Source organism: Scyliorhinus canicula, chromosome 15 (assembly GCF_902713615.1).
Source record: "Scyliorhinus canicula chromosome 15, sScyCan1.1, whole genome shotgun sequence".
Lineage (NCBI taxonomy): Eukaryota > Metazoa > Chordata > Chondrichthyes > Carcharhiniformes > Scyliorhinidae > Scyliorhinus > Scyliorhinus canicula.
Window position 1 is genome coordinate 5,896,586 of NC_052160.1, and position 25,793 is coordinate 5,922,378.

Consider the following 25,793-nt stretch of genomic DNA (forward strand, 5'->3'; position numbering starts at 1 on the left):
ACCCAAAAATTCTGATTATTTTGAAGCCATTTAGATTTCAAAAGTTGTGCTGGTGTTAAACCCGGATACCCACACTAATTTCCAACAAATAGGATGGCTGGCAGATTGCAGAGTTCTCACGAATGCCTATTCTTTGCATTTATGACAAGACTGAAATGAAAGTAGTGATGGGTCCAAGCTGTCTTGTTAACACAGTGACACCTAATTAACACCCTAGTCGGACACACACCAAAGTGTTCGTCTGAGGTCTGCCCATCGGCGAGCTTTTGAAGTGATAATTAAAATTCACCATAGGTGGAATCCTACAAACTGTCTCACAGAGCAAATTGTTGCTGTAATTGTTAATTTGACCAGCCATGAAGATGTCAAAAACAAAATCCTTATTATGATTTTTGGCTAATTAATGAAAGCATGTTTGGTGTTCTTGTTTACATTTCTTTTATTATTTGACATACTTCAACATGTTCAGATAACGTACAGCTTGAATACAGATCCTGCAGTAAATCAGTGACAGCTGGTAAAACATTGCTACAGATGGCAGCAAAAATAATGCCATAAAAGTCTCAAGATTATGTGTACAACTTCATGAGATAAGACATCGACCTAAATATATAAAAAACTGTATTTGATTTGGTAAAATATACTGGTGCTCTTAGTTTAATGCAGCAGAATAAATCTTCCTGATTAATTCACTGTATGGTTTTACAATGGACTTCAACAGCTATGTGAATGTACCCATTAGTGCCGCACATCTTGTGATGGTCCTTATGTGCATTGATTAAAAAGCGTCTTCTGACAACATTTCATGCAAGGCAGGGTTTCAGAACATTTACTCCAAAAAGGCTGAAATCACCTCCTTAACTGTAAGGTCACTTAGTTCATCCAAACTGATGTACTTGTGATGGATTTTCTCCTCTGTCACTACCACTACCCGCACTCCGTGCTTGTCCTCTCCCAGCTGGCAGCCAATAGCTGAAGTCACCACCATTTCCAGATTGTTAAACATACCACCAGCGTTCCGATGGTAATGACCAGAAAAAATCGCCTTTACACCTGGAAGAAATAAAAAATAACCAGTCAGCGTAACATCATAAGGATGCCTTTGACTTCTCAATTTAATTTCCTTTGACAATCATACAGGTGCTAAAATTCTTGACAATATTCAGTCTCTACTTCAGTCACACAAAGAATTTGGCTTCTCAAAGCCTAAGAATGTATTAAACACATTTTTGTAATTAGGCTTAGCTGCCACTGTGCTGTGGTGAATTTCAGTGAGTGGAGCCAACGTGGAAACTGTGCAGTGTCAAGGACCTGGAAGAATTGGTGGAGTGTTTAATTTGCAACATTTTCTTTACAGGGCAAGCGGTGCTTTATTTTCCGCAACATACTTTCCGTGAACCACGGCTCGGAGCTGATGACTCAGTGTGTGGGGAGACCTTGGGGAAAGTCTCATTATGATGACAGAGAATCCCAAAAGCTGCCCAGTTGTTTCCGCTAGCTGCTGCAGGAAAGAGTAATGCTGTGATATTATAAACTAATAAAAAGATAAAACATCATCAGAATTTGTTTGATGTTTTCTTTCATTTACGTTTGCTGTTAAAGACGGACACCTTTAATGTAATAAGATGGCCCAAGGTTAATAAGAGCATTATATTCAAAATTCGACACTGAGCCACATAAAGCAGATGCCCAAGTTCTAAGGAGCATCTTAAAAGAAGGAGCAGTGGAAAGCTTAGGAGAGGGAATTCCAGATCATAGGGCCAAGGCTGCTGAAAGTCTGGCTGCCAACGATGGAATAATGAACATCGGGTGGCTGCAGAAGCTAGAATTAGGGGAGCCCAGGTATAATTGGGTTGTGAGGCTCCAGGAGATTACAGTGATAGGGAGGGGCGAGGCCATGGTTGGGTTTGAAAATAAGATTAAGAATTTTAAAGTTAAGACGGTGCCTAAGGGGCTATATACGGTCATGGCTGCGCATTCCCCACCGAGGACCATATCTAACGCGAGTGCCATTTTACAGCGCTGTGTTTCTGGGCACTGTGAGCACCGGGTAACACGTGGCTTAACACGTTCGCTATGGGACTTTCTTCCCATTTAGTGAAGTTGCGTCTCTACTTAACTGCTTTGCAGGGAACCCTCTAAAATAAACAAAGATCCAGTAGCCCAAACGTTTACGATGCTTTAACCACACCTCTGGCTCCCAAACAGCCTGGCTGACTCGCAAACCAGGATTTTAAAAAACATTACTGCAGCAGTCATACACACACTAACCCACGCTTTTCACCCTTAAGTATATATAATACAAATATCTGAAATTCTTAATATTCATCACAGGTTGCATCCCCATCAAAATTGAAGAGGTAAATAAGCATGTAAATACAATCTGAAAAAAATATATATAAAAATGCATACACAAATATATATATATATATATAAAACACAACCACAAGGATGAAATAATGTATCAAACTGTCACAACCAAGTAACAAAAACTTTAAGACATTAATGGAACAAAGCAAGTGCCTTTAACAATGGAAATGAGATGCAAGAGTTAAATAGGAGCTGGTAAACCTAGAGGTCAGTGCAAACATAATCCCATATTCGGGTGATAGCTTCCCTAAACGCCATCTTAATAATAATATAATAATCGCTTATTGTCAAAAATAGGCTCCAATGAAGTTACTGTGAAAAGCCCCTAGTCGCCACATTCCAGCGCCTGTTCGGGGAGGCTGGGACGGGAATTGAACCCGCGCTGCTGGTCTTGTTCTGCATTACAAGCCAGCTGTTTAGCCCACTGTGCTGAACAAGCCCCTAACTTGTTCTTTGAAATTCCATCTCAGAGAACCACAGATCATTTCGCTCAGATAAATATCAAATTTAAATAGTTGACAGCAAAAGAATGAAAGATGGTTCCCTAAGTTTATTTTCTTTCTAAAAAAAATCCAGAATTGATTATTAAATCTTATAATTTATTTGAATTCACCATTTGTTCTGGCAAACAGGAAATAATAATTTCACCAAAATATTTCAAAGGAATATTTCAAGAGATCACATGGAAAATTGTTTACCTCTTCATATTCAGGATCAGCCTATTACACATGTCTATATAGCCAGTTTGAAACGTTCGTTTACAGTAAAACTCATTGATCAAAAAATTCTTCATCACTTGAATTAAATAAAAGAACCAATGTAGAATGCAAATTTTAACAGAACTTCATTGAGCAATTTGGATTTTGGGACTTTCTGCAATTCTATGTCACTCAAGCCAGTTCTACGGTAATTCCATCTGACATTTCAATTTATTCAGCTTGATAACATTTTATGGTGTTTAGTCAGCTTATTTGACGTTCCGTGCTGCAACTCTCATTACTGTGCCATGAAATTTGGACACACTAGCAAGGAGAAATCACATGTACACCAATATCATTTGGAATCAAAGAATAAAGGTCAATAATTAATAAAGAACATTTTGAATAGCTGTCCGAATAAAAGACTACGATAATTTGGGGGGAAAATACTTGGTCAAAGACCCTTATCCTGGCCTCCAAAAGCATATTAGACCAAAAGTTACTGTAACCAGTGAACACATGGCAACTGCTATTTGTTAGACATGCTCTTGCCCATTTAACTTTCATGAACAAGACAAATTTCTGCACAGGGTGAATTCGGAATGTCCAAATTACCCAACAGCACGTCTTTCGGGACTTGTGGGAGGAAACCGGAGCACCCGGAGGAAACCCAAGCAGACACGGGGAGAACGTGCAGACTCTGCACAGACAGTGACCCAAGCCAGGAATCAAACCTGGGACCCTGGAACAGTGAAGCAACAGTGCTAACCACTGTGCTACCGTGCTGTCACACTTGTAAAAAATTATTTTCAGACATGTTGCTTGGCAGTAGTGATCTCACTCTCGCAAATCCAAAGATGTGTAGGGTAGATGAATTGGCCATGCTAAATTGCCTCTTAATTGGATAAAAAAAATTAGGTACCCTATAATTATAAATTTATTTGAAAAAGACTTATTACTGACAAGGGCAAACCCTAACTTTCTATAGTGATTTTAGTCCATCGTTACAATGCAAAACAGGAACCTCATGCTGTTCAATATATAGATGAATGGGGAGTCAGGAGGCGAGATGCTGTTTTGTGGAGTTTATAAAGGAATAGCACATCTCCCACAGCAAATTCTAAATTTTTGCATTTAACTGCGCATCTGCCCTCACCTGTAGTTGCAGTCAGATTTGTAATAATAGTCAGCATTCTTACCATTAACATTATTTTTAGATTGAATCCTGGCCCAATAAGTCTATTCAGTGAACTACTGAATTACACAGACCAGGAAAATCCTACAGTTGATCTCTGGTCTATGGCAAAGATAATTAACTGATCTCAACTGAAGCTACAACTGGCCTCTGCACCCCTGCTTTAAGGAGAGAAAAGCAGCTAAGATTCACATTTCAGATGACTATCTAGTGATTGAAATCTGCTGTAAGTTCATATATGTGGGTGTCAGTTGAGGAGCGGATCTGCCTCAATTATTTGAATAACCATCAGTGTCAAGGTTCACTTGCAGAATGGAAATATGGGTGAAATGTCAGTTGGCAACTAGCAGCCGTGTACAAAACATCAGTCCAGTGTGTTGGCAGGAGGCTGCTGTCAACACATTCCGGAGAGCCTCGGCAGTAAATTAGCAAGAAAAGTCAGCAAAACAATCGAGCTTTCTTTGACTTCACGAAGCAATATTCCTTCTCTCAGCCTAGCTACTCTCCAGGATAGATCAGTGATTTCACTGCCCGGACAATAATCTGAAATCAACGTGAAATAAATTGGGAAGGTTTTACAGCAGGTGGGCAAAGCACTCAACCAAATTACTGCCCAGGTGGTGAAGACCCATTGCTAGTAGTCCCCTCCACTGTCTCCTACCTTCCAACATACTGCAAATGAAAAATGAGAAAAAAGTACTCGGATTGTATTTTGTGGTATAATGTCCACAAAATATTCTTCATGCTTTGTAGAGGTGACCTTACATAGTAATTACAGAGATTAATTTTCCTATAAAATGAATATTTAAAACATAAACATTCTAATCCCATCTCCACAACAAGAAACTAATTAGCATTGGCAGTGAGGGATGTAATCTATCGTTAAATACATCTCATTACCTCTTTAACTAATTTTCATCCTTCACCAAATTAATTTTTAATATATGTCGTAAGTAAAATACATTCAGAAGACTGATGGAACACAATTTATATCAATTTAGCCTTTTTGTGAGCTAATTATTTCAAATGGTTTTATTATATGTGTAGGTATAAGTATGTGCTTTTTTTCCACCACTTACAATTGGACAAATTTTTCCACAAAATTATAATGTCCTTTGCTTCACAAACCATTCGAGTTAACAATTGCTTCTGTAAAATCTGGTGACCCTGGGATCACGGGCACCAATTTACCAAATCCCCATCTTCATTATCATTGCTCCTTCTTGCTCCACACCAAGTCTGCATGCTCTGTCGTCAAACAGACATTTTCCACAAATTCTACTTCCTTGCAGTTTAGTCCAGAAGTTCACAAAATTCAAGGCAGCTTGTGACTTTGTAGGATTTTTTTTTTGTAGGACATACACATGAATATTTCAGCTGCTCAACCCTTTCGTGGCTAGAAAAAAATAGCCACCCTTTATAGTGAGCCACTTTGCATTTATACAGAGAGGCAGCTGGTTTCTTTTTATTTAAGATATCTTCTTACAGATCAAAAGCTAGATACGTTTTCCCAGATATTCTGTCAAAAGACAAACGCCATCAAAAAGTAGGGATGGCTACTTTGCTAAACAAAGTGCTGCCTGTTAAACGCTTTGAAAGTGATTATTTATTATTCAGTAGATTTGCATTAGATGCAGAATATCTTATTAAGAAATGTAATCAGTCTACTCCATTATACAAAAACACCAGTTATTCAATTAATTTGTGTTAGGTGCAGACTACCTTATTAAGAGACATAATCAGTCTCCTACACTATACAAAAACACCAACTGATATATAATCATCGCCCTCCAGCAATGTTGTCACAGCAGCAAGAACAGGAATCAGGCAGCAAACAGGTTCTGCTCCAATTTCCCATGTTATATTTCCCATGACAGGTTCGCTCCATTGGTACCTCAGGTTGCACAATTATCACAACTTGGTCATTTTGGAATGAAATTATGTCAATCATTATAAAAAAAAGTCAGATAAAAAGCTAATGTTACTTAACCTAATTTATCTTTGGTCTTTCAATATCATCAGTGTCTATCTCCTCATTGGAGGGAAAGGCCATGGAGCTATGGATATAGCATCGTACAAAAGCTTCAGTCGGATTTTTAAATATTCTTACATTTATTTCACAGTAATGATTTTTATTAACAACAGCAAAGGTCCAGACAAAAGATGTTTATCTTTGAGAAAAACTGTGCTTATGTTACAATGACACAACCATTTTTCTCAGTTAGCCAAGCGTGGACAGAATAAGTGTCAAATTTGGCTAGATTGCTGTATAGCCATCGTGGAATATTTTATGACATTAAAGTTTCCATTTCATTGCAAGTTCTTGTATTAAGTGCAAGATAGTACTAGCCCGGAGATTGTGGGACCATGAACTGTCGGTGTTCGCTGCTGTTACCCATCTGAACCTGACTGGCATTTCAGGATTTAGTGCAAACAGAGAATAACAGGAATACTGAAGTGACGGTCCATAGAATTATAGAATTTACAGTGAAGAAGGAGGCTGTTCGGCCCATCGAGTCTGTACCGGCCTTTGGAAAGAACACCCCATCCAAGCCCACACCCCATCCCTGTAACTCCACCTACGTCTTTTTTGGAAACTAAGGGCAATTTACCATGGCCTATCCACCTAATGCCTAATAACCTTTGGACTGTGGGAGGAAACCGGAGCACCCGAAGGAAACCCACGCAGACACGGGGAGAATGTGCAGACTCCGCACAGACAGCGTCCCAAGCCGGGAATCGAACCTGGTATCCTAGAGTTGTGAAGTCACGGTGTTAACCACTGTGCTACCGTGCTGTCCACCCGTATGTCACTCATTGCATGTTCCACTAATAATAATAATCGCTTATTGTCACAAGTAGTCTTCACTGAAGTTACAGTGAAAAGTTCCTAGTCACAGGTTGGCACAGGTTAGCAGTGTGAACCTGGGGGCCCTCTGGGCAGCCCCATGAGAGGAGTTCCCCATATGTGTGTTGGGAAGCCTGATGCATCTGAAGAAACAGCCCATTGAAATGCAAAGTACTAGACGCTCGTGTGGCAAGGTAGCACAGTGGTTAGTGCTGTTGTTTCACAGCATCTGCACGTTTTCCCAGTGACTGTGTTAGTTTCCTCCGGGTGCTGCGGTTTCCTCTCATCAGTCCCAAAAAGCGTGCTTTTAGGTAATTTGGACATTCTGAATTCTCCCTCAGTGTACCCGAACAGGTGCCGGAATGTGGCGACTAGGGGCTTTTCACTTCATTGCAGTGTTAACATAAACCGACTTGTGACAATATAGATTATTATTAATGTAAGCCTACTTGTGACACTAGTAAAGATTATTATTATAAACTGTTCGGGGCTTTCCTTAACCTTTAAGGAAACTGACATAAGGAGACAATCAGTAAACACTTGCAGAATTAAGTGCTCACTGAGCTAAACTTTTAGATTAAATCTCAGTTACGCAGTCCAGTTTTGAAATGTAGGAAAAGTTTCAAGAGTTCTTGTGGAAATGTTACTAAGGCCGGACCCCAAGTTATGTACACACCCAAAAATGGATCTGGAGAACACTATAATCTAGGGGTGATGATGAGTAAGTAGTCTTATTTGCTCTTCAGGAATGACAGGTCATCTAGTAGTAGGAAATCTGCCTAAAATGCCAAACACTACAACTAGTGCAATGGAGATTAATAGCTTTCGGAAGGAGATGGGCAACCTGTACAATGTAATTGCAGTTGTCTTTCAAGGTAGATGATAAATATTGAAACAGAAAGCATCCAATCACACTAGATGAGCCTCTGGTTGCAAAGGGTGCGCGTGTGATAATTGACTATTCAAGGGAACTTTTTCCAAGATTGTTTTGGGACTTGGGTCTGCAATTACCAATAGAAATAACTTTGTTTTCAATGCAAAAACAAGATTTAAAGCATACACTAGCCGGTCTTTAAAACACTGAGGTGTGTGGATAATAGAAATCCACAAATGCTATTTGATTTGTATGCCTCCCACATTCTAATGTTCTGTTATAGTGCTATCTTTGCTATTTGAATGTTATACTCGTTCAGTTTCTCATTTTACAACAGGCACATTTACCAGATATACAATCATCATAACACACAATTCAGGGACATGTTATGAGGGTGGCTATCTTTTTAAAGTTTGTTGACTCAAGATACTTAATTATCTAGTTTTATCCTCAGATACTGAATGAAAATGAAGTTTGTATGAGCACAAATTTAACTAAAATTCCTTGATTGGAAGCTATGTAATCTTACCCAGGAGACATTGCAACTAGTATCTTACATGCACTCGCTTTCAAATAAATTTATGTCTACCAAGTCTTGTATTCATGATGCAATGCCTAATCACATCGCAGAAGTAAATGGATGCTGGTTTAGTTCTGGATTATTTCTCTAGCAAAACCAGAGCTTTATAAATCCCTGTGTGCATTGAGTGTCGACTTACGTTTCTTCAATAAATCAAAATTTTAAATTAATAAATTAATAAGAAGCTGAAAGGTCATTGCTTTCTGCTGAAACTTAATTAGCTTTATTCTGCCCCGCTTCAGGAATGAAATGTAGCTGCAATTCAATTGTAAATGACATAGAATATTCTTGTGCCATAGTTGGTTGTATCAAAATGACTGAAATTAAAAAAGCAGATTATACTGTTATTAAACCTTCTAAATAGCACACATGGTTCAAGGACATGAATATTAATATTTCTTTCAGAATATATTTCTCATTCTTCCATTCTAATTTATGTCAATTATTTCCTGTTCGTCCCTGGATTTCTCCTTACACCCAAAATGAGTTAATCAACTGAGAGAAGGCAACCTACTACTTCTTTCCATTTGTCTGTCATTGCCACGTAGTCAAACCATTAAGAGAAATGTATGTGAGATTTAAATAGGTTATATTTATTAACCTTTAAATTCCCCCTACTCTCAATGTATCTTTCGTGCAGTACATCCTGTAAAGTGAACTGAGGTGCAGAAGGCACCATGTGGAGAATCACAGGGGAAAACCAGCATTGTCATTCTGTGGTTAGCAAGACATGCATAAATGTCACAAAGTAGGCAGCCTTGCACTTGCACCTCACAGCTTGATTTCTTTAATGGCGTGGTAATTCCGAATACTTTTGTTCCTTTATGTATAACAGGTTTGAATCACGTGTGAAGAAGGGCTCTTTAAATCTCAATCATTACGGGCTGAATTCTTCGTTTGGAGACAAGCATTCCTGCCAGAAATGAACCCCCCCCCCCCCCCCCCCCCCACCAAAAAACTACCATAGCGCCCTGGCCCCGCTTGTAAATACTTGCACCAATTCACACCTGCATGACCTCGGCCTGAGAGGGGTGGAGCATCTCGGAGGAATGGAACATGCTGTGTCCAAAATACTAATGAGATTTGAATCCATGGCAATGATGGTTTTGCATGGCCCCGCCAGCATGGGGTGCGAACTTCACTAATACCGCCAAGTGGGGACCAGATCATGGCGTCAGAATCCACGCCGGGCACAAATTTTCCAATGCAACATTCTTGGCCCGATCACAATTCTCGCTGCTGGCGGCGGGAAGCGGAGAATTCAGCCCCATGTTTTCCTCTTTATGAATAGATGCACCTTTGGATTTGTTTACACTGGGCTTCATTTTGCGTGCCCTGGCCTGGTGTGTTTTTGGCAGTGGGGAATGTAAAACAGGGCAGGAACCCACCCGCCACTTAAATGGGAGAGGCTTTTTGCATTTCCCTCATCAAATAGGCTTTGAATTCACTACCTGAAAGAACAATAAGCAACTTTCAAGGGGCTATTTGATGTATACTTGCAAAGAAAAATATCCTTCTATGTAGTAGGATTGTATAAATTTTCAATGGGACCCAAAACAGTCCTTCATATGAAAATCTGAAAAGTAGTTGTCAAAACAAACAGCTTTGTTGCCGATCAATGGATTATGCTGCACTCTGTACTTATTGATGAAAAGTGCTGCTCAAATATAATGTGTGGGAAGTTCTGGCCCATTTTGTGTCACAAGAGGGTGATTTACCACCTAGAATCATAGAGATCGTGGAATAATACACATTGATGGAAGTTGTTCAGCTCATTGTGTTTGTGCCAGCTTTTTGAAAGAGCTATCCAATTTGTCTCACTCTCCTGCTCCTTTCCCACAGTCCAGCAATTCCTTTTCTTTAAGTATTTATCCACTTCCTTTTTAAAAGTTTGAATTGCTTCTACCGTACATTCTGGATTATAACAACTCCCGAAGCAAAAACATTTTCTCCTCATTTTGCCTCTAGTTCCTTTGTAAGTCACATAAATCTATGGTCATGTCGTATTTGGAAACAATTCTTCTTATTTACTCTGTTAGAACACAATTAGATTTTGAACTATATGAAATATTCTAACCTTCTCTACTCTTAAGGATAACAACCTCAATTTGTCTAGAATCTCTGTTACCATACAAGCAAATCAATTCTCCACTCTTTCCAAGGCTTTGACATTCTTCCTCAAGTATGGTGTCCAGAATTGGGCTGAGATCTAGCCTGTGTTCTATAAAGGTTTAACATAACTTCCTCATGTTTTTATTTATTACCTCTATTTATAACGTCAAGAATGTTGCAAGCTTTTTTTAAAAACAGTCTTCTAAACTTTTCCACCAGCTTCAATGATCTGTGTATATACGTCCCAAGACTGGCACCCATTTAAAATTGACCCATTTAGCTTATACTGAATCTCCTCATTCAATTTACCAAAACAAATCACTTCACACATCTGTGTTAAATTTCATTTGCGTGCACCTGACCATTTCAACAGTCTCTCTACTATCTTTCTTATTGATGTGGAGATGCCGCCGTTGGACTGGGGTGGGCACAGTAAGAAGTCTTACAACACCAGGTTAAAGTCCAACAGGATTGTTTCAAATCACTAGCTTTCGGAGCACTGCTCCTTCCTCAGGTGAATGAAGAGGTAGGTTCCAGAAATATATATATAGACAAAGTCAAAGATGCAAGACGATACTTTGAATGAGAGCATTTGCAGGTAATTAAGTCTTTACAGATCTAGAGAAAGGGGTAATCCCAGGTTAAAGGTGTGAATTATCTCAAGCCAGGACAGTTGGTAGGATTTTGCAAGCCCAGGTCAGATGGTGGGGGATGAATGTAATGCGACATGAATCCAAGGTATCGGTTGAGGTTGTACTCATGAACGCGGCATTAGGCTATAAGTTTCTGCTCGGCGATTCTGCGTTGTCGCGCGATCTGAAGGCTGCTTTGGAGAACGCTTACCCGGAGATCAGCGGCTGAATGCCCTTGACTGCTGAAGTGTTCCCTGACTGGAAGGGAACATTCTTGCCAGGCGACTGTCACGCGATTTCTGTACATCCGTTGACGCAGTGTCTGCATGGTCTCGCCAATGTACCACGCTTTATTAAAACCCTTTTGAACGTTCACATACATGCACACTATCCACACTCTCTATGGCAAAGTAGAGAAGTTGTTGGGCATTCTTGACTGTTGCATCAACGTGAGTGCCCCAGGACAGTCTGTTGGTGATGGTGGCCCCCAGGAACTTAAAGCTACTGATCATCTCCATTTCGGAGCCATTGATGTAGATGGGGGCACGTGTCACACTATGCTTACTGAAGTCGATGATCAGTTCCTTGGTTTTGCTGACATTTAGAGAGAGGTTGTTTTCGGTACACCATGCAGCCAAATGATCTAATTCCCTTCTGTAGTCTGACTGGTCGTTTGAGATACGACTCATCACAGCTGTATCATTCGCAAACTTATAGATAGAATTGGAGTTAAATCTTGCCACACAGTCGTGTGTGTGTAGGGAGTACAGTAGAGGACTGAGCACACATCCTTGTGGGGCTTTGGTGTTGAGGACTATTGTGGAGGAGGTGCTGTTGCCGATCCTGACAGATTGCGGTCTGTTGGTGCGAAAATCAAGGATCCAGCTGCACAGGGAGGGGTCAAGTCTACGATTGCAGAGTTTGGTTATTAGTTTTGTCGGATAATGGTGTTGAAGGCGGAGCTGTAGTCGATAAACAGCAGTCTGACGTAGGTGTTCTTGTTGCCGAGGTGTTTGAGACTTGACGATAGGGCCAGGTGATAGCATCTACTGTTGACTGGTTGCGGCGATAAGCAAACTGCGGTGGATCGAGACCGTCTGGGAGGCTAGCGTTAATCCGTCTCATGACTAGCCGCTCGAAGCATTTCATGATAACAGACATCAGGGCCACCGGTTGGTAGTCGTTGAGACAGGCTACCTTGTTCTTCTTTGCTACTGGTATTATGGTGTCTTCTTGACGGAGGTGGGAATTTTGGAGGGGAGATGTGAGGTGTTGAAGATGCCCTTGAATACACTGACCAGCTGGTCTGCGCAGGAGAGAGTGCTTGCCCAGGGTCTCCGTCGGGGCCTGTTGCTTTCCGCGGGTTCACTTTCAAGAAGACAGCTCTTACCTCTGAGGCTGTAATAGTGGATATGGGTGTGTCCAGGGCTGTTGGGGCAGGTGGCAACTAATGTATTGGCTGACTGTTCAAGGGGGGCAAAGAACTCATTGAGTTTTTCGGGGAGGGATGCTCTAGCACCAGAGATTCTGCCTGGCCTTGCATTGTACCTGTTATCCCGTGTAGGCTCTGCCATAGACATCGAGGGTTTGTGTCGTTTGTCTGGGACTCTAGTTTGATCTGGTACTGTCTTCTGTCATCCCTGATTGCTTTACGTACGTCTTACCTGGATTTCTTATATAGGTAAGGCTCGTCACACTTGGCCAAGGACTTCAGAAAAATTCTGGCGAACACAGGCAAGCCATTTTGTAAAGTAGTTTCACTTTTGAGGCTTAGGCTGGAAGGCAGCACAAAGCAGCTCTCTCTCTCAGCTCAGCGATTTAAACTAGTTGTAGCCAGGCATGTGGAAGTCACTCCTATTTAAAAGCCTGCAGACGGTTGTCAGGTCTGTGAGAATTTTAAAACTCTATTTGGAAGGCTGGTGATGTGAAAAACTTTCTATCAGCAGCCTGTGAATGTTCCACTTCTGAGTAAAAGGCTGGGAAACTGAAACTGATTTCTCTCAACTGATGACATGTGATTAAAGATCTTTCTCTTTGCAGTCAGTTCAACTTGGGGAAGGACCTAGTCCAACATCACCTACAGGAAGAAAGGAATGTTTAGAAACCTCAGGTGAAGAATTTGAATATTACCTCAGTATGTCTGAGGGATGGACTGGCAGAGGTCCTACAAATGCAAGTGACTCTCTGGAGGAAATCCTACTGTCTCTGTGCTCTAGTTGAAGACAATCATTAGGAAAAGCAAACACGTCCTTGGAAGATCACGGACCACAAAAAGCACCACCTCAGCAATGAAGATCCTCACATACCTCTTAATTGCTTCTATTTTCTCACCTTTCCTACCCCCCTCACCATGTGTCTGTCTTATGTGGAACGGGGTTTTGGGAAAAGTTAAACTCATAGACCGTGGTTCCATTATTTCCATGATATGTTAATCATTTACTCTTGTAATAAACATTTAAAGAAATGTTTTACTCGTAAATCTGGTGCCTGTAACTCATTGGAGGAATCAAGGGTTAAGGACCTCAGGCGAATACACAAATTACTGGGTTAATTCACTTATGCTGGGACTCCGGGGCCTGTGGGTTGGAACTGCCTGGGCACTCACCCAGGGTGTTGTAACACAAGGGGGAAAAGCACTTAAATTGCTCTTTCTGAGCAAATCCCAGACAGCTGGCAGCCATGCCACCATGGAGACCTGCACCACAATTCGAAGATGCAGACCTGGCCAGACGGCTGTTCGCGGTGGAGTCATGACGGGACACCCTGACCCCAAGGGGGTCGGAGGATCAGACACAGGTTAGCTGGTACCGCCTGGGAGGCACTGGCAGCGGCCTTCAGTGTGGGGAGTGTTACCAGGAGGACTGTCACCCAGTGCCGTAAGATGCTCAACGATCTCCACCGGACTGCATGGGTGAGTTGGCATTGGTCCCTTGCACCGATCCCGCCTGCTGCCACTCCACAACCTTCAAAACGTTAGGGCACCTGGTCCATCACCTTCGAATAATGGTGCACAGACCCTGGGAGGGTGGGACAGGGTGATTGGGGGCAGGCGGGGGGGACGGGATAGGGTGCAGTGCACCAGCAGAGAGATGGAAGCATCGGAACCACATTTATAGCAGAATGATGCACCGCTTGATGACAGCTCGAGTGGCCATATGGACGTTATATTGCGTCTCCGCATTGGTCTCCGGCCTCCATACTGGTGTCATTAGTCAGGACCCCAGAGGGTACCCTTTATCCCCCAAGAGCCAAACCGTCCTCCTGAAGTGTTCCTCGAAGACATGGCAGAATCTTGTACTGCCCCAGGATGTAGCTGTCGGGCACACTCCCTGGGAAGCGTGCACACATCTGCATAACCTTGAGGTGGTGGTTGCACACGAATTGGGCATTCAGGGGGTGACCCCCTTCCCGTTGATGAAGGGCACTCCCGGACTGCCCGGTGCACTTAAGGTGACATGCGCGCCATCTATTACCCCCTGGACCTGGGGCATCCTGGCGATGGCAGAGAATCCTGCTTCCCGAGCATCTTGATGTGCTTGGTCCAGGTCAAAGTATATGCAGTCGGCCTCTCCTGGGATCTAACCGGCTCGCATTGAACCCTGCTCGGCGCAACACGGCTGTTAGATTGCGCCCAGAGTTAGCATTTTGAGTGTAAATGTCCCTTCTATTTGTTTTATGTTATAAGTTTCCCATTAACAAGGTGCCCATTAATGGTGTGCATTAATTAAACATATTTAGACTTTAGAAGCCAAGATTATGATTTATAATACTTCCTCTGAGCATAAACAGACTCTACTCTACTCTACCCCCCCCCCTACTCTACTCCCTGTACACACACGACTGCGTGGCAAAACTTGGTTCCAACTCCATCTACAAGTTTGCTGACGATACGACCATAGTGGGCCGGATCTCGAACAACGACGAGTCTGAATACAGGAGGGAGATAGAGAACTTAGTGGAGTGGTGCAACGACAACAATCTCTCCCTTAATGCCAGCAAAACTAAAGAGCTGGTCATCGACTTCAGGAAGCATAGTACTGTACACACCCCTGTCAGCATCAACGGAGCCGAGGTAGAGATGGTGAGCAGTTTCAAATTCCTAGGGGTGCACATCACCAAAAATCTATCCTGGTCCACTCATGTCGACGCTATCACCAAGAAAGCACAACAGCGCCTTTACTTCCTCAGGAAACTAAGGAAATTTGGCATGTCCACATTAACCCTTACCAACTTTTACAGATGCACTATAGAGAGCATCCTCTCGGGCTGCATCACAGCCTGGTATGGCAACTGCTCGGCCCAGGACCGCAAGGAACTTCAGAGAGTCGTGAATACCGCCCAGTCCATCACACGAACCTGCCTCCCATCCATTGATTCCATCTACACCTCCTGCTACCTGGGGAAAGTGGGCAGCATAATCAAGGATCCCTCCCACCCGGCTTACTCACTTTTCCAACTTCTTCCATCGGGCAGGAGATTCAGAAGTCTGAGAACACGGACGAACAGACTCAAAAACAGCTTCTTCCCCACTGTCACCAGACTCCTAAATGACCCTTTTATGGACTGTCCTCATTAACACTACACCCTGTCTGCTTCATCCGATGCCAATGCTTATGTAGTTACATTGTATATCTTGTGTTGCCCTATTATGTATTCTCATGTATTTTCTTGAATTCTGTTCAATTCCCTTTTCTTCCCATGTACTGAATGATCTGTTGAGCTGCTTGCAGAAAAATACTTTTCACTGTACCTCGGTACACGTGACAATAAACAAATCCAATCCAATCCAATCCAACAAGTAAATCACTTGTTGTGGGTACTGCTAATTTTTAGGAATTCAAGGCACAGCAACTTAATTTCCCACATAAGGAACGATCTGTTAATAATCATGCATTGTTCGACCAACCTCAAATATTCTCTCTAAAATGTGCATCTTTTAAACAGTACATAAATGATTTATGAGGTCATAATACAGTAGGGGCTGGTTTAGCTCACTGGGCTCACTAGCTTTTAAAGCAGACCAAGCAGGCCAGCAGCACGGTTCGATTCCGTATCAGCCTCCCCGGACAGGCGCCGGAATGTGGCGACTAGGGGCTTTTCACAGTAAGTTCATTGAAGCCTACTCGTGACAATAAGCGATTTTCTATTTTCTATTTCTATTTCTAGAGTAAAATGCCAATCTGAATCCTGCTGAATTGGACTTCCCCCTTACTTTCATCTTAATTGACACACGTGTATAAATGGAACAGAAGGCATATTTTAGCATCAAGTTTACTGAATTTTAATTGGAGTTTTGGATGTCATTTATTGTCGTAATACACAATTGAATTTTCTAATGAGAATTATTGTCAACTCAATGATGCTCTTCATTCCTGGTAACATGGCACAACTGGAAGGTTATATACCACTACAGCAAGCCTAATCTTTTCAGATCTAATTTAAGAAAATTGATCACCTCATTGCTTATCTCCTCATACATTCTATAAATTACAATTTTTAAAACTTCAGTCATGATCAGATGACAGATGGATGTGAATATAACTCTAATTAAGCTGCTTAGTCCCACACTCATTTTGGTCACAGGTCATTTTCAACATTAATCTGTGTTTTCAGTGTGACATTTACTTCTATTAATCACATAGCAATGGTCATGAAAAAGCTACTCAGACTTAATTGGTCATTTAATAAAAATCAAGTTTTCATTCACATTCTTTTTATTAAAAAACTGCATCTTTAAAAACAGAAGGCGGTCTCTCTTGTTTCCTATTAAAGTAATGTTTTTGTTATGTGCAGTTAGTAAATGGGTCTCTCTGAATTGCTGTTGATCATAGATCATTATCCTTCCCCTGGCTTCTAAATCTGGGTTTCTTGTTGCACTAACAACAAATATTACCGTCTAATGTTTCAATCAAACCGCTGATTGTCTCATAAATAACGGCACCAACCTGCATTGATATAGTGGGCGCAATTCTCCCAAAGGGAGACAAACAGCCGATGCCAGAGTGAAACCTGGAGTGTTTCACTCCGGCGTCGGATGCCGCTCCTCGCCCCCTAATCTCCCCCCCCCGGGGGGGGCTAGGAGCGGCGGCGCATGAATCTCGAGCGCCAGACCTTGACGGGAATGACGCGGCCGGCGCCGCCGAAGTGACGTCAGCCGTGCATGCGCAGGTTGGACGGCGCCAACCCGCGCATGCGCGTTTGCTGTCTTCCCCTCCGCTGCCCCACAAGACATGGCGGCTTGATCTTGCGGGGCAGCGGAGGGAAAAGAGTGCGTCTTTTAGAGACGCCGGCCCGACGATCAGTGGGCACCGATCGTGGGCCAGACATCTGCTGAGCATGCCCGTGGTGCTCGATCCTCCCTCCGCCCCCCCCCCCACAGGCCCCACACTTACCGGTCGCGCGCTGTCCACGACCAGGTCCACGACCACGACCAGGCAGCGACCAGGTGTGGTTGGCACCGGCGTGAACCGGTCGGGTTCGGCAGGCCGCTCGGCCCATCCGGGCCGGAGAATCGGCGGTCACCGTGAGAAACGGCGAGCGGCGATTCTCCGAGCGGCCTGTCGCAAAACGCCATTTTGGGGGGGGGGGGGGAATGGGAGAATCTCGGGGGGTGCCAGGGCGGCGTGTCGTGATTCGCCCGGCCCTCCCGCGATTCTCCCCCCCCCGGCGTGGGGTGCGGAGAATTGCGCCCAGTGTCTTTATCATAAAAAGTGTTCCAATACTTACAAGTAACATTCCTACTATGTTATTTAGACCCTGACATTAATTTTAGCAGCAGTTGCACAATGCACAAGTAGGAGGACGAAAAACAGAGAAAACCAGGACCTTCACTGCCCTGGGTTTCCGTCCATTTCATTGACTGTAATTGCCTTTCCCCAACTCCTGCTGCTTACTGGATTTTCAGGGATAGTTCTTGTGGTTCCCGATGACAGTCTCCTGCCACACGAGGCAGGTTCTCACTTACCATCTCTGCAACATTTCCATCGAGTTTGGACAGTAGTCGGATCTCAAAAATGGTAGTGAGGCCCAGGTGCTAAAACTGGGTAGACTTTATGCACCCTGGTCAGAGTGACCTTAATGCTGGCAGAACCCAACAAATGGAAACATGGTTCTGCTTGACTGAAATACAACTGCAGCTAATGGCCTCAAACTGGTAGCAGAACCATAGTTGCTTCTGAGACTTTAGGCTGCGGCACAGTCTTGATGGCTAACTTAAATTATGGTCAATGGTGTAAAGCAGGCGATATTAAATTGGCCACCCATTATACATCACATCCAACGTTTCCTTCCGTTAACAGCAGTAGAAATGAAAATAAGAAATAGTGTATGATGGGTGACCAACTTGATATTGCCGTTTTACATCCGAATTATAATCATCCCAAAGAAATAGTATCAATCAAATGATGTAGCGGTCAGTAGATGCACAGTATTCCAGGTGCAATCTAAGCAGAAACTGGTTAGTTGTGTCACTATATTCTAAATATCAGGGAAGGATAATGTAAATGTAGTGAATTACTTAATCTGGATTGTTAATAAATCGTGGACATGAATATGAATTTGAACAATCTTAGCATTAAAGGCCCACAGTATTATGAACAGCATTTTATTGTCTGTACGGAGTCTGCACATTCTCCCTAACAAGTCTGCTTGTTAGATGAATTGGACATTCTGGGTTGGATTCTCCCATCCTGCGGCAGAGTGTCCACACCGTTGTAAATGCCGGCGTGTTTTACGAAGTTGTGAACGGGCTGCTGCCAGGAGTAATTCTGGCCCCTACAAGAGGCCAGCACGGCGCTGGAGCTGTTTGCGCCGATCCCAACGCAAACTGTGCTGCGGGATCCGCGCATGCGCAGTGGTGCCGATCCCAACGCACGCATGCGCAGTGGCCTCCTTCAATGCGCCGGCCCCGACACAACATGGCGCAGGGCTACAGGGGCTGGCACGTAGGAAAGGAGGCCCCCAGCCAGAGAGGCCAGCCCGCTGATTGGTGGGCCCCGATCGCGAGCCAGGCCACATCGGAGACCCGCCCGGGTCGGACCGCCCCCCACCCGCCCCCCCCCCCCCCCCCCCCCCCTCAACGCCGAGGTCCTGCTGGCTAAGAGCAGGTCAGAACGGCGCCGGTGGGACTCAGTTCTTTTCTTACGGCTGCTCGGCCCAACCGGGCCGGAGAATCGGCGGGTCAGCTGCGTAGAGCGGCCTGCGACTGGCGCTGCACCAACCAAGCCGACGCCAATGGCACCGATTCTCCGCTCTGTGGAGAATCGCGTGCCGGCGTCGGGGTGGCGTGGCTTGGTCGCGGGGATTCTCCAGCCCGGCCAAGGCTGGGAGAATCCCACCCTCGGAATTTTCCCTCTGTGTACCCGAACAGGCGCTGGAATGTGGCGACTAGGGGATTTCACAGTAACTTTATTGCAATGTTAAAGTAAGCCTACTTGTGACACTAATAAAGATTATTTTTATTAGTAGCATTTATCCATTTGACAATGCATTACCTAACTGAAGTAAAATACTGGTTACTAGTATTTCATGTTCTGTATGACAGGAAGCGATTTGTAGGGAATGATTAATTATTTCACCTTTTCCCATGTAAAGACGTAACATGGTTTTCAATGTGCAATTTTATGAAGATTTTGAGATTGCACATTGAATGGAGGCAAAACAAATTGTGCTGCTGATCTAGATAATTGCCCTCCAAAGGCTGAGCTTTCTTGGCTTTCCATAAATACGGCATTCTCTCCTATAGATAAAATATCTTTAATCATGACTGTGGCAGTTTATTGCCCCCCAGCCACCAATTCAGTGCAAAAATAATTGGTGTCACTACATCTGTCCCAACATAATAATTCCCCCCGATGCAATTTTGACAAGTCGATTGCAGGAAGAACAAGACTATAGGGACCACATCTGAAAATTTCAGGCTTTGCTTCCATAGAAACATTCAACCCTTATTATGAGTTTTCATTTTATGAGTTTTTACTGAATTATCTCACCAGAAAATGTAACCTTGGTAAAATTGGCCACTATGATCAGGCAAAATATGTTTTCCACACTTGACATTAAGCCCACCAAACCTATATGGCAATAGTTTGGCTGGAATTTTCCAAACCATTTATGCCAGCAGGATCTTCTGGTCCCGCTGACGGGGGATGGTGGTGGTGGTGGTGGGGGGGGGGGGGGGGGGGGGGGGGAGAGTCAAAAGGACACCCTGTTGACAATGGTGGGACCTGAAACACGTGCCCCATCATTTTAGTGTTGGCTAACATCTATAGAACATAGAACAGTACAGCACAGAACAGGCCCTTCGGCCCTCGATGTTGTGCCGAGCAATGATCACCCTACTCAAACTCACGTATCCACCCCATACCCGTAACCCAACAACCCCCCCCTTAACCTTACTTTTTAGGACACTACGGGCAATTTAGCATGGCCAATCCACCTAACCCGCACATCTTTGGACTGTTGGAGGAAACCGGAGCACCCGGAGGAAACCCACGCACACACGGGGAGGACGTGCAGACTCCGCACAGACAGTGACCCAGCCGGGAATCGAACCTGGGACCCTGGAGCTGTGAAGCATTTATGCTAACCACCATGCTACCATGCTGCCCTATCTCTAATGCAGATGAATTTACTGCACTTGCTCCAACAAATGATCATTAAATAAAAGTGATATTTAATAAATCTGAATGCTATGATGACTTACAAGACAAACAGGCGGTTTAATGGAATTTACTTGGAGTTAAGCATGTGCTATATGAGTAGATTTCCCTTCCAGCTGAAAGTGGCAATGTATGTATGCAATTCAGTGCATGAGGCAGAAGCCAGCAGTTTTAGGAAGCTATGCTACTTCTCAATTTAATCTCACAACCCGAGACGTGTTAGGTAGAATTTTACATTGATATTAATTTTAGGATGCTACAAATGGGAAACAACAGGTTATATTGTTCGCTTGCATGACTAAAAAATAGTTGAAATTCTGACAGCGTATGTTTTCTTCATATGTAGGGCATTCCAAAAGGAGACACTTCCTAAACAGTGTCAAATATTAGTTGTGAGGTTTCTCCACTCGTTCTCCATTTGTTTCTTTGACACATTGCTTTCTCTTTGAATTATTTTTGTTAAACTTTTATCATTCTATGCAAATCACAATCATAGCAACACACATAATGACAATAGAAAAGCAAAAACAAAGAAGAACCATACCCCCCCCCCCCCAATGGGAACTGCATCCCTCCGCCACAAACAGGTAACAGTGACCTTAAAGTGTAATATGAACAGTCATCATCCACAATAGAACCCATCAATTGACTCCTTCCCCGTGAACATGACCCTCTCAAGGTACAAGAACTCCATCAGATCACCAGCCATGCCGCAATGCCAGCCATGCCGCGATGCCAGCCATGCTGCGATGCCAGCCATACCGCAATACCAGCCATGCTGCGATGCCAGCCATGCCGCGATGCCCGCCATGCCGCGATGCCCGCCATGCCGCGATGCCCGCCATGCCAGCCATGCCGCGATGCCAGCCATGCCGCAATGCCAGCCATGCCGCGATACCAGCCATGCCGTGATGCCAGCCATGCCGCGATACCAGCCATGCCGCGATGCCAGCCATGCCGCGATGTCAGCCATGCCGCGATGCCCACCATGCCGCGATGCCAGCCATGCCACGATGCCCACCATGCCGCGATGCCAGACATGCTGCGATGCCAGCCATGCCGCGATGCCCACCATGCCGCGATACCAGCCATGCCGCGATGTCAGCCATGCCGCGATGCCCACCATGCCGCGATACCAGCCATGCCGCGATGCCCACCATGCCGCGATACCCGCCATGCTGCGATGCCCACCATGCCGCGATGCCCACCATGCCGTGATACCAGCCATGCCGCGATGCCAGACATGCTGCGATGCCGATACCAGCCATGCCGCGATGCCCACCATGCCGCGATACCCGCCATGCTGCGATGCCCACCATGCCGCGATGCCCACCATGCCGTGATACCAGCCATGCCGCGATGCCAGACATGCTGCGATGCCAGCCATGCCGCGATGCCCACCATGCCGCTATACCAGCCATGCCGCGATGCCCACCATGCCGCGATACCCGCCATGCTGCGATGCCCACCATGCCGCGATTCCCACCATGCCGCGATGCCCACCCTGCCGTGATACCAGCCATGCTGCAATGCCAGCCATGCCGCGATGCCAGCCATGCCGCGATGCCCACCATGCCGCGATACCAGCCATGCTACGATGCCAGCCATGCCGCGATGCCAGCCATGCCGCGATGCCCGCCATGCCGCGATGCCCACCATGCCGCGATACCCGCCATGCTGCGATGCCCACCATGCCGCGATTCCCACCATGCCGCGATGCCCACCCTGCCGTGATACCAGCCATGCTGCAATGCCAGCCATGCCGCGATGCCAGCCATGCCGCGATGCCCACCATGCCGCGATACCAGCCATGCTACGATGCCAGCCATGCCGCGATGCCCGCCATGCCGCGATACCAGCCATGCTGCGATGCCAGCCATGCCGCAATGCCAGACATGCCGTGATGCCAGATGGAGTTGCCTGCCTCCAACTCAGGAAACTCCGCCGCCAGCAATGAGGCGAATGCCAGAGCAACCTCCCCTACCCCCGTTCTCAGCTCCAGCTGGTCCAACACCACAAACACAACTACAAACGGGCATGCTTCTCGATTCACATTCAGCATAGTTGATATGGCGATAGAAAAAGACCCCCAAAAAACCCACCAGCTCCGGATGGATCGGAACATATGCATCCGCCAGCTCCGGAAGGATCGGAACATGTGCATCCGCCAGCTCCGGAAGGATCGGAACATGTGCATCCGCCAGCTCCGGAAGGATCGGAACATGTGCATCCGCCAGCTCCGGAAGGATCGGAACATGTGCATGTGGTGAGCCGGCCCTCTCCAGCACCTCTCAGACTTGTCCTCGAGCCCTGTTCCCTAAACACCACCTTTAGCCAAATCAAACCCAACCTCGCGCAAGATTACGTTGCATTGACCCGGTGGATTGGATTGGATTTGTTATTGTCATGTGTACCGAGGTACAGTGAAAAGTATTTTTCTGCGAGCAGCTCGAGCAGATCATGAAAGATCATCGTACATGAAAAGAAAAGGAAAAGAAAATACATAATAGGGCATCACAAGGTACACAATGTAACTACATAGACACCGGCATCGGGTGAAGCATACAGGAGTGTAGTATTAATCAGGTCAGTCCATAAGAGGGTTGTTTAGGAGTCTGTTAACAGCGGGGAAGAAGCTGTTTTGGAATCTGTTCGTGCGTGTTCTTAGACTTTTGTATCTCTGAAGAGAGTCACGCCACACCTCCTCCTCCAAAATGGGTCCCAGCTCCTCCTCCAACCTGGCCTTTACATCCTCCACCAAAACCTGCTCTTCCCCCATGATCTGTCCATATATCTTGGACGTGTCGGCCCTCCGACCCTGCACAAGAGAGTATCCTTTCCAGCAAGTCCCCCGCTCCCCATGCTTTCTCCTTCAACTCTTCCCAGCTGGCAAACAGCCCCTCCGGAAACAGTCCCTCACCCTCTCCAGTCCTTTGCCTTTCCACCCCCAAATGTAGTGTGCAATTTAGCCAGCTCAAACAGTTGGTTCCTACACATCTTTGGATTGCGGGAGAAACTGGAGCACCTGGAGGAAACCCACGATGACATGGAGAGAAAGTGCAAATTCCACACAGATAGTCACCCTAGACCAGAATTGAACCCGGGTCCCTGGAACTGTGAGGCAGCAGTACTAACCACTGTGCCACCGTGCCGCCCCTCCGTAGACCTGCTCTTAACCCTACTCACCAGGCTTGTAAAATTTAACCGACAAAGTCGTGCCCAGTCCCGGGCCACCTGGACCCCCAAATAACGTAAACTAGTCCCAGCTTAATGGAAAGGAAGCCCAGTTCCACCCTCCAAAAGGCTAAACACAAATACTCGCTCTTCCCAACATTCAGTTTATACCATGAAAAGGAGCCCAATCTCTTCAATATTCCTAATGTATCCCCCATAACTGGCCCAGGCCTTTAGTGAATCCGATGGGTTTTTACATCGATCAATAATGGTTTCATGACCAATCTTGGATTTTAATTCCAGATTTTTATTGAATTCAAATTTCACCATCTGCCGTGACGGGATTTAAGCCCAGATCTTGATCTGGGTCTCTGGATTCCTAGTCCAATGACAATTCAACTACGCCACTGCCTCCCCTTAGCTAATCCCATTTACCTGCCCTCAACACATATCCTGGAAATGTTTTCTCTACAGGAGCATATCCAATACCTTATTGCTTATCTATGATACAGTTATGTTATGATCACTATTGTCTAAATGTTCTCCAATGTTTATTTATCTTATCTGTTCTGAGTAATTTCTCATTATGGATCCAGTAGCATTAAAGATTGGAACCTCACTCATCACATCAAACAAAATAGAAAAATGCAAAGTCAGACAGACCACTTTTGTCATGGTCACTTGTTTCAAATGACAGACTTCCTTCAGAAATATCTCAAGTCTGATCTATCCGCCTTCCCACACACATTCTATAGCTTATGACTTGAAATTAAATTACAGCTGGGATACATTTCATATCTTCAACAGGCTGAGGCAATTAACTCTTAAGTGAAAGCAATTTTAGCCTAGTCGTGATAAAACAGAGCCTACACGCTATTGCAAAGACACTGTAACATGTTGAATCAAGCAAGCAGCGCACCTTTTATTTATCTGCTTATAAACAACAGTAAAACGTTTGACCATTTTTCACCTCGCCAGGAATTGATCCTTCTCATTTCTTTAATTATGCAATTAGCCTGGTTTGTTGGATTGAAATTCTGCATTTTACATCACCAAATAATAATCCTTTGCACTGGGTTTTCCTCTTCCCTGTGCCTGTGAAAACAGCTGCCCCGAGGTTGTGAAAGGTGCTGAATATACTGCAAGCATTCTCCTTCCCTTCTATTGTTTGGTCTTCTGACTGCTTCTGAGCACTGGTCGCTGCATTTCACTGCTCATTCAGCAAAGAAACTTCATAATGTGAAGCAATAATGAAAAGAACATGAACCCTGGGATTGAAGTAAAGTGTTCTTGCAATTTTAAAGCAATTTGAAAAATAAGTGTTGGTGCAAAAGTCCAAGTACTGGTGGAGAGCTCTGGTAATCTATTATGTGGATCCTGGTAGAATTGAGGAATGTTACAAGTACATACAGCAGTGTTTCCATCTGGCATGGTTCACATCTACTGATCCAGGCAAACTGCTGAAACAGAGAAATCTCCGCTGGTTACTTCAGCTCATTTGTTTTTGATACAGTCTGCACAGATTTGGAAAATCAAATCAAGTGGCTGTTAACTTAAGAAGAGAGCTCAAGTGAATAATTGTTCTGCAGCCCAAAGAACAGGCTCTTGAGAAACCCTTGCTCACGTGGAGTGAAGAACAGGCTAATATTCA

General features: G+C 44.6%; 1 protein-coding gene across 5 annotated transcripts in view; it reads right to left on the bottom strand.

Annotated features, from left to right (window-relative positions):
* Positions 1-419: 419 nt before the first annotated feature.
* The window catches only part of cpped1 (calcineurin-like phosphoesterase domain containing 1), a 180,337-nt gene continuing 154,963 nt past the window's right edge, over positions 420-25,793 (bottom strand). For 4 of the 5 annotated variants that reach the window (XM_038819378.1, XM_038819377.1, XM_038819380.1 and 1 more), the window contains exon 4: positions 420-1,053. In XM_038819378.1, coding sequence (XP_038675306.1) covers positions 830-1,053 — 224 coding nt within the window. In that variant the 3' untranslated portion in view covers positions 420-829. The remainder of the gene's footprint in view (positions 1,054-25,793) is intronic. The other variant, XM_038819379.1, reaches the window with a different exon arrangement.